General features: G+C 34.5%; 2 protein-coding genes across 3 annotated transcripts; both read right to left on the bottom strand.

The window, feature by feature from the left end:
* Positions 1 to 1481: 1481 nt before the first annotated feature.
* LOC143587072 (putative receptor-like serine/threonine-protein kinase At4g34500) lies at positions 1482 to 5313 on the bottom strand. The gene is made up of 7 exons (XM_077068463.1): positions 4626 to 5313; positions 3166 to 3270; positions 2965 to 3087; positions 2490 to 2660; positions 2155 to 2284; positions 1877 to 2086; positions 1482 to 1798 (listed from the first exon to the last, which is right to left on the bottom strand). The coding sequence occupies exons 1-7, from the start codon at positions 5252 to 5254 to the stop codon at positions 1685 to 1687; spliced, it is 1482 nt and encodes a 493-aa protein (XP_076924578.1). The 5' UTR covers positions 5255 to 5313; the 3' UTR covers positions 1482 to 1684.
* Positions 5314 to 10340: 5027 nt separating this feature from the next.
* Positions 10341 to 11990, bottom strand: LOC143585174 (uncharacterized). 2 transcript variants are annotated; one of them, XM_077067021.1, is made up of 3 exons: positions 11807 to 11990; positions 11613 to 11731; positions 10341 to 10651 (listed from the first exon to the last, which is right to left on the bottom strand). In XM_077067021.1, exons 1-3 carry the CDS (start codon positions 11953 to 11955, stop codon positions 10632 to 10634), a joined length of 288 nt encoding a protein of 95 aa, XP_076923136.1. In that variant the 5' UTR covers positions 11956 to 11990; the 3' UTR covers positions 10341 to 10631. The 2 variants fall into 2 exon arrangements, with proteins under 2 accessions (XP_076923136.1, XP_076923142.1); XM_077067027.1 differs by lacking the exon at positions 10341 to 10651 and adding an exon at positions 11075 to 11243.
* Between the last annotated feature and the right edge of the window lie 568 nt (positions 11991 to 12558).

A 12558-nucleotide genomic window follows, 5' to 3' on the forward strand; every position in this document is an offset into this window, starting at 1 on the left:
TGACGGATGACAAGGCATATTTTTTAGTGTTTTTATGTTTCCTTGTTGTGGATGCTCTTATATTACATATGGTCTAACATGTCAAAATGATTAGATAATCAGTTGACTATCTAATTTAATTAGTTTGTTAGTCTGCAAGTATTGAATAATAAGATTCGATGTGTTTTGTTAGTGTACTGAATCTTCTCTAGTGGCCGAGATTCAAACGGGTCTTGAATCTTCTTTCAGCCATCGTGAATTTTTATGTATCTTGCTCATCGTAGCAAATGCTCTTGGTGTTTATGGCATATTATTGGAGAGTAGATGCGTAAGTAAATGAGGATGTATTCATTCTCCGTTTACCTTTAGTGCCCTCCTTTCTATATATTGAAAAAAGACGGATCGATCTCATTCGAGATCTTCATCATTATGACTTGTCCAAGTTTTATGGTTTTTGACCCTTGTTTGCATAGTACTTTACTGGAATATTCGGCCCAAAACTCGGCATGAAGGGAAATATTAGATCTCAGCATTCAATCCCCTTGACCATTTAGAGTAGATGATCTTTGTAATTGCATTGACGGAGCATTTACTGCTCGGGCCCTCGTGTTTCCTTCTCAAAAGTCAACCAGTTATGGTTTCTTCTTCTTTTGGGCTGGTTGGTAGTTGGGCCTTGAGGGTGGGTTTTTTGGTTGCCTTTAGCAAGTGCAACCCAAGTCCAACAAATTGATTGGGCTGACTCTTGGTAGTGGGCCAGATTCTCATAAGCAATAATTTATTCTCAATTATGTACAGTATGAGGCTTACCGTGTATATATAGATACTAAGATAGATACAAAGCCCAACTCCTCGAGCAAATTTGTCTTTCGTTTTTTAATAAGAGAAGCTTGACATTTCTCAACAGCCTTCTCCACATCAAGTATGTGTCATTTAGATGTGAATGAAGTGTACGATAAAGTACTAAAGTGCATTGATGAAATTTAAGCGTCATCTTCGGTTTACCACTTTCTTATCTCTACCCAAAAACAAAAAATTCAAACGTATATTAATCATTTTAAAGATGCTTAATATAAGAAAGAACTCGCGTATATGATTTATATGTAGGGCTGACAATTTCTGGCACAAACATGTTAAGATGACACGAAACGGATATTGACATGTTTGGGTTTGGGCTTAGCAGGTTTCATGGATTAAGTATGTATCGTTTACATTTATGACTAAAAAAAATTGTGTTGCCAAATATGTAAAAGTATGTGTGGTACTTTAGGAACCTTTTGTTTTATGTGTTATTTATTGTGTCCTAAACAGGTTGTTTGGTGTTAACCTTGCTTGAAACAAGTTTGTGCTCGGAAAAAAAAATGAGACGAATAGTTATCATGTCGTGTCTTATGCCATGTATGACACATTATGACAACTGTTATATGCATAACCACTCGTGTGCCACATCAATCCACGACGAGCAGATGCATATTGTCACTGCATTGGCATTTGATTAACAAAACAATACTGCTATATGCTAAATTCAAATGGCTTTTAATTAACAAAACAATGAAGTTCTAGTACAAGATACAAAGTAACCAACCATATTTACATATTAATACTTATAGCATTGTTGTCTTAGTTCAATAACAGGAACTACAAACCATTCATGTCTAGAGAAAAAGATACTGATAACTTATGTATCACCACCTGCGTATACATATAATCATCTCCAATTTGATCTATCTTCATCACCACCCACTGGTAAAGAAACCACACTGACAGCAGATGCCTCTAGTCGGCGCATATTTGTGTCTTTCGGAACACGTGGACGCGATTCCTGCAATTCATAAACAACTCGAAACATTATAATCTCAATACTTGATTTGACTTCAACAAAAAAGAGTGATATACTTACTGTGCAGAAAGGGAAATCGTCTGCCTCGAGCATGTGTACAATCTGGCTCATTTTTGGACGCTTAGTTGCATCCATATCTATACAGCGAAGACACACTAATAATGCTCGTTTTAAAGCTCGTGAAGAAGGTCGTTGATCGATCTTCGGGTCTAGCAACTCGTCCCCTAGTCGGCTCGCCACCATTCCTCTAAACCAGTCAACCAGGTTCATCTAAAAAAAAATGGTGGTATTTTTATGTCATGTAGGTGAGGTCAAGGTCAATAAATTCGAATATTTACCTCTCCGGGTGGTCTTGAGTAATCAACTGGGCTCCTTCCGGTAATTATTTCCATAAGTAGAACTCCAAAGCTGTAAACATCGCTTCCCTCGTTAAGCATACCCGTGCTTGCATAGTCGGGCGACACATATCTACAGATAACAATGGAGATAAGAATTTTGTTACTTGGCTAAAACTTCTTCTCATAACTATGAGAGCTTGTCACCAGAAAAATCATGGGTGGGCACCAATACCCTGTGCTAACAAATGGGATCTAAACCTAAACCCGAGACCTCTAATAGAGGTTATGAGGGCTAAACCTTTGGTACAAATCGAAAAGGCAAGAGAAAAACTAACCCAAATGTTCCCATTACGCGTGTAGTCACGTAGCTTTTCTCAGATTCAAGTAACTTGGCAAGTCCAAAATCAGCAACTTTCGCGTTCCATTTTTTGTCCAGAAGAATATTGCTTGATTTAATATCACGATGAACAACTTTTGGTTCCAAGCCTTCGTGTAAATACCCCAATCTAAACAGAAAATGAGATATAAAGGAAATGTTAGAAGGGATTGACTTGTATATTTATCTATAGCGGGTGAAACTTGTATATTTTAACAATAAAATCTCATAAATCATTTTATGCAAAAGATATATGTACTGATTTTGTAATGAGATAGCTTTTGCCATCATATCTAGCACACTAACAGTTATAAAAAAGTTATGAACTAAGCAAAACGTGTTTTGGGTCAACCTGACATGCATTTTAGCAACAAAAAAAAAAGCAAAAACCGTGACTTTATGTAAGATCAAGGTAAGAAGAAATGCGAGCATACGCTTTAGCAGTCCCGACAGCAATATTCATGCGGATGTCCCAGGTTAAAGGGCTGGTAGGTCCCACGTCTCCATGCAACCATTGTTCCAAATTCCCGTTGTCAATGTACTCATACACAAGCATCCTGTATCGGTAACGGTGTGTTAATATGTTGCATTATAAAACGTTGGAAATAGTTGAGAAACAAAAAGAGCAAGAATACCTCTTAGCGCCTTCTGCACAAAATCCAATTAAACCAACAAGGTTTTTATGCCTTGCTTTGCCAATGGCTTCAACTTCCACTTTGAATTCCTTCTCAGCCTGACCCCTACACATTCAATCCATATTTATTTCGTCACTAAACGTCGGATCCAAAAGAGATAAGTTTTTAATACAGATCAAATCAATCGGTCATTCAGTCTGTCTTTGGGTAATTGGATTGATCATACAACAGTTTTTGTTCATTTTATAAGTTTCTATATAAATAACTAAATTTAGTTGGTTTATGAGATTAAATAATTAAATCAGACCATTTTCAAATAAATTGCTTGAAATGTGTCCCTGCCGACAAATTTTAAAACCTTCATTGATACCAGTCTCCAAGAGATTGCTGCAACTAGATTGATTTTAATCTGACATTTGATGCTCTCGAGGTGACTAATTACCCACCAAATGCTGTTTATTATTTATTATATTAATTAATCATGTATTGCCTCATGAGTGTGTACTATATTAATAAAGGGTTGACTATCAATATCTACTATCATTTATTATTACTTGGTGAATTGAATTTGAAAATATTGTAACATTATTATATTCATGCAATGATATTATAATTGAACCGACTATCTTACGGTTTCACTAATCCGACCTGTTTAAAAGGTGTACATATATCTAACTTAAAACAAAAGATGCAACTTCTTTATACTTTGGTACTTTACTTTTTCTTTTGGTGTGAATCGACTATATCAACAAACACGAATCTAAAAATAAACAAAATATCAAACACGCAATAATATAAAATGTAGTGGTAACTAGTAAATAACTTTTAAAAAAATCCTATCCAGTAACATTCGGATTCAATAGATCCGACCGACAACCAATTGGTCCAAACGGAGGTCGTTCAAGAGGTACTCAACTGGCTCGGTTATAAAACCATTTCCTGTTCCAACTGCCCTTTCGGTAAACTATTTTTTCTAACAACCAACAAACAAAGAATTACTCAGGTTTTCTGTACGGTGTGACCCAATGGCAAAAGACCACCGCCAGTATGGAGCCCTTAAGTGTTCCAAGTTAACTGCAGTTTCGGGGAAAACCCACCCGCCCCTGGTGGACGCATTGAGCCACCCAACTTTACCATTGACAGGTTATGAGAAAAAAAAGTTTATTTAATTTAATATAACAATTTTAATGCCAAAAATTTATCGATAAAATCAAAGTTTTCCTTGAGACAAGCAGAGTAATGAAGTAACCAATAAATTTCTAGGCAAAGTAAAAAAAAAAAAAAAAAAAAAAAAAACAGTACGTCGGCAACTACGTGATCTCACTCTCTCAGATCTAAAACAACCTCTACTCCATATTAAACTTGCAAGCAGTAAAACACGCAATTATATTTCATTATTTCATAATTAAAAACAAATATATTTCAAAATTTAATACAAAATATTCAAAACAAAAACTCACCGATTATCCAGAAGATTCTTCACAGCCACCGTCAATCCATCATGCAAAACACCTCTATACACCACACCATAACCACCTTCTCCGATAACATTCTCCGTATCAAATCTATTCGTTGCAATTTCAAGCTCTGTCAAACTAAACCACCGCCCCCACCCAATATTATTCAAATTCTCCGACGACGACGCACCGTCGCTCGTACCGGAACCGGAGACCGTACCGGAAACCAAACGTGAACCGGATTCATTACTTCCAGAACAATTATTAACTAGTTTTGACTCAATATCTTTAATTATCGGCTTACTTTCATCTCCGTCATCACTATCTAACTCAAACATACTCATTAACGTCCTCACAGCTTTCTCATTTTGATCTGCTGATTTTGAAGAGTTTGAATCAGGTAAAACATTAAACGTTTCCGACGCTAACGGAAACAGTACGGAGCTTTGTTTAACGAGACGCACACGACGTCGTTTTGAGCTACGCTTGAAAATGAGGAAGATGATTATTAATGCAACGGCTGTTGTTAAGCCTGCAGCCGTGACGGCGATGATGACGTAGAGTTTTTGACCTAGAATCGGTGTTTTGGAAGAGAGGATGTTAACGGCGGTGGTTTCGCCGGAAACCGGCATTGTTGTTGTGTTTTCCGGCGAGATCGGAATCGGAAGTAAAATTTTGAAATAATAATAATAATAATAATAATAATAATAATAATAATAATAATGAATGTTGAAAGGGGAGCATTCAAAGTGAGAGTGTAATGACAAAAGTTAAAGCGTGGCGAGAGTCAAGTGATTACCTGTGATGGAAATGGGTCTGGGGTTTGAAAGTATTACGAAAGTGCCACTGTGAGTGAAAGTGAGAAGAACATAAATAAATGCTGAATACTTGAGTCGGTGTTTGACGCTTTTGACTAGTGTTTGTGTTTGGATCTGCTTTAAGGATTTTGATTTAAATGGGGATAATTAGCTTTCCAACGATTCATTAAATAAATAAATATGCTTTTTTTTTTCTAGGTTTCTTTTGTTAATTATTATTAAACAATCATTAGAAAACTAAGTAATGAGTAATTAATGGAGAGTAACTATTGTCAAATTCGTTTATAATCATTACATACCTTTTATAACACTAAAATTAATGTATCAGGTTCATTTTCATATTGGAGCAACGATGTCAAAAGTTCAAGACTATGCCTTTTTTTAGTGGGAGAAAGGGAGTCATTTCAATTTTCAACTTTGTCAATTTACCTATATAAATGTTTATGATAGGGGATGCTGTATTTTGTTTACTGTCAATTTTTTTTTGAGATGATTTTGTATAACAGTATTTAAGTTTCAGTTTGTTTTAATTTGGTCATTCAAGTTTAAGAAGTGTTCAAATTAAGTCACACAACTTTTATATTTTATTAGATTATAGATTTTAACATGTTTTTTTTATCATGTTTTATTTTTGTTTAAATGGGGTAATCTTTTTGTCTATTTTTTGATGTCAGTGTGAAGCAGTAACGTGAATTTTATTTTTTATCTTTAAATTTTAATATAACTAATATTTTTTTTATTTTTAAATATAACTATGTATATTGCAAGCCCGATCCTCACATGTTCTCCTCCATTGCTTTAGACGCACAAAAAATCCGATGAGTCTCGATTTGAAGATTTAGTGACCCGACTTAAAGAAAAATTGTATGAGTGACGAACACTTTTGAAACTTGGTTAATATTTTATGAGATATTACCTTTCTTTTCTTGTAATCCTGGGCCCGTTGTTTCTACATGTCTTTTTTGTTTTTTTATAACATTGACACTGAAAAAAAAGATACATGATAACTTTCATTACTTTCTCGATTTGAATCCAGGATATTTGAGTGTTTAAAAGACTGTTTTTCTAACAACCATCTCAAAAACAAATATATGATTTTCCTATGGCTTAATATATGCAAGTATAAGACATCTATACACTCAAAAGTAAGAAGGATTAAAGAGAGACAGAGGATGATGTCGGGAGAGGATCACTTTCATGAAGGGTGCCCCCACTTTTACGTAGAACTGTGAGTGCATAAGCCTGTTATATAGGTATAATTGTATAAACGCGTCAAGTTTAAGTTTGGTTATGAATAACTTTTCAAGCTTACGTTCAGCCTGGCTAGGACCCGACTTATTTATTATTTATTAACTTATTATAACTGTGTATGTTTGTAATTATGTGTTTATGTTTATATTTATATCTATAATTTTAATGTAACATGCTATATATACTTATTTTTGTTATAAGTTTATATATTGTTATAGGGTTTATTGAATTTTAACAATCTCTGTTGACTAGTATAGGCCGATAACAATCTCTATTCATTTATCATCACTGGCGGTCCTAAATTTAAAAAAAGTTGGCTCTTAGTGGCCCCTGTTAAAAAAAACTTAACGACATTTTTAACTAGGAATTTGAAACAATTAAGTCATTTTTAACGGAAGACCACTGGTGGCCAACTTTTTAAAATTTGAGACCACTAGCAGCGATAAAATGATTATGAATTATTATCGGTCAATATCCATCAATATGAATTATTGAAATCCAATAAACCTAATTATAATAACATGTCAATATGTATGTATGTAATTATATTAATAAAAAGTTATATAAATATTTGGCTTGCGAACCTAGTCAAGCTTGATATGAAGCTCGGTATCGAGTTTGTTTATTAAATGAGTTTGTTTATTAAGCTTGTTAAAGTTTGACTTGATTCGAACTTTTAATGAGTCAGTTTAAACCAACTCACAAGCGACTTGACTCATCCATACCTCTAGTTATGAATGGAAACAAAGACAAAAAAAAAATATTAGGACAAATAAAAGTTCTCTCTCGCTACACATACAAAACAACACATTTTTAATATGTTGTACCATGAAATATCAATTGTTGCCCTTATAAATATAAGATCAACCAGCTAATTCTACAAGAATCATTTGTTGTACCACTAGATAAAAGACATCTATTCCACAGCTAGAAAATTGTCTCAAAACCATAAAAACGAAAGGAAATTTTATTACTCGTTGTACTTGCCATAAAAACTGCTTATGCAGTTATGCTCTAATTTCAGTACAAATGAAAGTTAATACATATTTCAATAATGTAATAGCTTTAATGAAAAAAAATATTAAATAAGTGAGCTCCACATTATATAACTAACTTATCACCATCGCTATTCGTAATACATGAATCAGCAGTAAAATCAAAGAGTGGGAATGCTACCTGGCAGTCTCCACGCCATAAATTCGCATTTGGTACAAAATATGGTGTCAAAATGGATAAAAAGAATGTATGAAATTAAATGAGTTTGATGTATACCGTGCATACACTTGTTACTTCTTTGTCTAACACGTGGATTGCAATTTGTTGCGTAATGCCGTAATTGTTTCAAATTCCTAATTCTTGGATACCTGTTTTTATTCAGGAGATGGATATACGTATAATTGCAATCAAGGCATTTTGTCATGTATTATCATCCAGGGCCATGTTATACGAGCATCCTATCTTTTCTTACATGATGCTTGATGGACATTCCTATGTCTAGGGTATGGGTAGTGGGGTGCGGTTGGCCCGGCGTGGACGACGTGGCCGCCGCACACACCACTACACCATTCTCGTGGTCAGGGGCGCAATCGAGTGGGGTGGACGGGACCGCGGGGCAATCAAAGAAACTAGCCGTTGGCTAGTGAGAATAATCCAAAAAAATAGCCGTTTGGCTATATATTTAAAAAAAAAGTTTTTTTTTAATTACAAAACATACCATTCTCACTATAAATAACAACTCCATTTTACAAAAATAACACACCATTCTCACTCTCTTTCTCTCTAATAATTTAAAAACATCTCTAAGTTTCTCAAATTTAAAACATGTCCGGCCCAGATTACGGTAATATCAACACACAACCGGAGCCGGCTAAACCCGCAGAACAATCCCACAAAGGTAAAGAGAAGAAAACCGAAGAAGCGGGATTGGTGAAGCTCGAGATACAATTTAATGAATTGTCAAGTAGCCTCCTCTCGATTGGTGAAGCTCGACATACAAAAAATCAGTTCAAGAGTTTGGCATTTCTAGCCAAAGAATTTAGCCACCTACCGCCATCTGATCAAACGATAATGGAGGAAGAAAAAGATTGTATTAGGAAGGAATTGACGAAAAAAAATAAAAACGTTATTTTTATATATTTTAAATTTATGTTTTAATTTTCTTTTTTATTTTCCTTTTTATTTATGTTTTAATGAAGTATTTTAATTTATATTTGTGTGTATAAAAAAAAAATATCAATCAAGCCCCGGATCACCTGAACCACTATACCCTCTGGGGCTTGATCCAGAGGCTTGATCATGTGCCACGTCAGCGCCTACGTGACGCAAACATATTGGATCACTTGGGCTTTGATCAAGCCCTACCCTTAGCCTTAGAATGATTAGTATACATCATTGAGCACCACTGTAGGATTGAGGCTGCACCACTGGTGTCACGGGAATATTGTGTCCCCACCTCCATACCACTAGTGGCGGGGTCTCAATGAGCCCCCATTGAGACCATTGAACACCATTGCTCAATTAAAAAAAAAATTCTTGTTTTCTTTTTCTTATTTTTTGTTTTTAATTAATATAAATAAATGAAATGTTAGAGAATGGAACGTAGGTTGAAGGGTAAAGGAAAATGTAAGGTGACGTTGATATGACGAATGGTTCAGAGTGATGAAGAATGAAGTAAACAAGGTGCAAGTGTTCATGTAACCTCAACCGTCTTTTATTTGAAACATAACGTTTTTGAAAAGAAAAATAAAAACTCAATTGAGTAAAATTTTGAACAAAGTTAACCCAATTTGATTTTTTGATTCAAGAACTGGCAGTATGCCACAACAAAAAATAATAACAAAATAAACAAAATTTCTTTTAAGAATACACTGAAGGTGTATGGGTTATTTAATAAAAATGTTTCTACTAAATTTACTTCCATGTATTTACAAACTTCTGAAACAATAACGAATTAACACTTGTGAATTATGGTTTGCTTATTTGATATTGTTCATCTAATTATTTCATAAAAAAGATAGAACCAAGATGCAATAAGACAATTTTCTTCAAATATATATGTTGGTTAAATCATAAATGTTACGTTATCACTACATACCATATTAGAAGTTTATGATTTGACGATTGTAGGAGGTACACTCAAGTGCTCAGCAAGTATTAGCTTGAAGAGCCCATGTCCGATCCAATCATCGGTTTTAACCCAAAAATAGGCTGACCTAATTCATTCTTAATCCAAAAATAGCGTTAAATGAAAGAGTTAATAAAACTGAGTTTATAAAAGGGTTCAAAAGACTCGGGTCTTAGAAAAAAAAAACTACAAAAAAAAAATATAAAATTCATACATGTTTGTTTCTAAAACAAACTTATTTCAACACGAGCCCAGTTTGGTGAGAGCCCAAACCAAATTGACTCCTTTTTAAAAAGACTCGTTCCTGAACAAATTTTGCATATAACTCATTTCGATCCGATCCCAATTTGATCTGTTACCCTAAACGGCACACTCTTTTTGCCAGGCTTGCCCAAGGCAAGGCAAGACAGACCCGGACATTTGCCCAGTCCAGATCATAAACTTCCACAACAATTATTGAGACACGCAATCGTCAGGTGTGATCAAAGACCATTAGCTCTAACTAGAACTAGACAGGCCTAACTGGTTCCAACTCGGATTTCTGCCCAGATCAGATCATAAACTTCGCACAACAGTAATATCTCAAATAAATGACGCCAGTAAGATGATGCAAATAAATTAATAATGCTATAGAATATGGAGGTTCAAATGGGTTCATAAACTTTCACTGTTTCCAGTTCTACCAAGAAAAAATGGTAATGAGATTATGCAATTTATGGTTTAAAAACACCAAGCTTGATGGAAAGTTGGAAACCATCCAATAACGAACAAACAAGAGTTGAAGAAAAACCGAGATACAATGTGTTGAAGCCCTTGTCACCGAGGAAGTCCAAAGTCTAGAGAAAACCCGAAAAGGAAAAAAAAAATTAGTCCCGAGAAGTCTCAAGTAAATACTCTAGCAACACATAGATCACCAAAAAAAAAATCTAGATAAAGATTTGTGGGTCACGTGACATCAAATCAACGGTACCCATAATAACATCTTATATGAACGGGCCACAGAAGATGAACTCAGAAAATAGGATCTTATGGGAAAATTCATGTACCTAAACTCTAAAAAAACCCTTCACATACATTACCCCTATGAAGCATGTGCACAAGCGGTGTCGAAGGCAGCATAAATGGACATATTAATGTTAGCAACCAGATTAACCTACTTTTACTGTTTACACAGGTTATGAACAAGACATATAAAGCAGAGCGGCTGCACAGCCAAACAGGATAAATAAGTCCCCAAAATGAAGAAATTGCCAAAATCATAGAAAAAGTTTATTAATTTGAATACAAAGTTATAACATTTGAAATAGCTGCAAGCTTAATTTAAAACCCAAAGCAAACTTCCAAAATAAAAGATTAAAAACAATATGCAAATTCTCATGTGCGTTAATTGCCTTGATCACTCCCGCTGTCACAACGACGATGCGAAACCTATAGCAGTAAGCAGAAGAACTAGTCAAAAGATCGTATATTTTAACTTCTTTATTCATCAATACAATACAACCCAAAAACTCAATAGGCTAAAGTTCGACACTTAAAACGTCTTAACTCATAAACGTGTCGTATCTAACTTTGTGTGACAATGATAAAACATACCAACCATCTTCATAAAAGGCATATACTAGCAAACTACAGAGTTCTTAACACCAAACTATTTGCATACACGAATAATAACTGCCTGATTAGATTATTACTGTATCATTAATTAATTACCAATCCATTCACTTCTAACTACTTTTATAATTAATTTTAACAAAACCAAAAATAAAATAAAATCAGAAAACAATAGAAAACATATACCTTGAGATAACCAGCTCCAACACGTGGACTCAACACCAATACTGGAAATAAGACGAGCAGATGCAATAGCACTGTGAAGAGGTACCATTGACTCAACCGTTCCTAATGCCGCAACAAACCTGAACAACATAGAAGATAAAAACTGATTAAATTAAAATTCAATTGTTTGAAAGTGTGAATGGTGAAATATTAACCTTGAAGCTGCGCGAGGGAGTGATCTTGTTGACGAATGAAATGGAGGAACGTGTACGGATTTGGGGGTTAGGGTTCGTGAAATGAGATTTGATGTAGATGCGATTGTTCTTGCAGCAGAGGCCATCGATGATCTGGCTGCTGATGCCATTGCTTGTTTTACCCGGTGTTGTAAACCCTAACTTGTACCCTTGTAGGAGAGATAGAAGTTATGTACTTCAAGCATTATTTGTTGTACATTTGAGTATGTGTTATTTTTGTTCATAAACAGAAAATACATCACGGTCCCTAGAGTTGATGATCATTTACTTTTACGTTAATTTTGTTAAAATGATTACACATATCCAAAAGTCCATTGGTAATTATTCTATCGACTATTGTTTCAATTAAATTCTTTAGTTTAGCCTTTTAACATTTTTAAAATAGTTATTTTTATCTTTATTTATTGTTTTTTTTACCACACCCGTTTTAAAAAGTTTAAACCGATCCATATTTTGCCCCCCATTGTATAAATTTGTGGATTTGTCACTGGATACAACCTTATTAACTAACTTAACCGTTTGGTGCGAACCGTAAATAGTTGTGGTATGTAACACGGTAACACCACAACAAAGTTCAACCTTAGTAACTGGCTTGTCCTTGAATATAAGGGCCGGCTCAACGATTTTTAAGTCCTAAATCAAAATGAGATTTTGTGACCCTTTCATGACAATCATGAATTAAGAAAAAACCACTTAGAACCGGTCCCAAACTC

The sequence above is a fragment of the Bidens hawaiensis genome, unplaced genomic scaffold (assembly GCF_021521415.1).
Source record: "Bidens hawaiensis isolate Kalapana, Puna unplaced genomic scaffold, B.hawaiensis_p1.1 tig00001575_1, whole genome shotgun sequence".
In the NCBI taxonomy this organism is placed as follows: Eukaryota; Viridiplantae; Streptophyta; class Magnoliopsida; order Asterales; family Asteraceae; genus Bidens; species Bidens hawaiensis.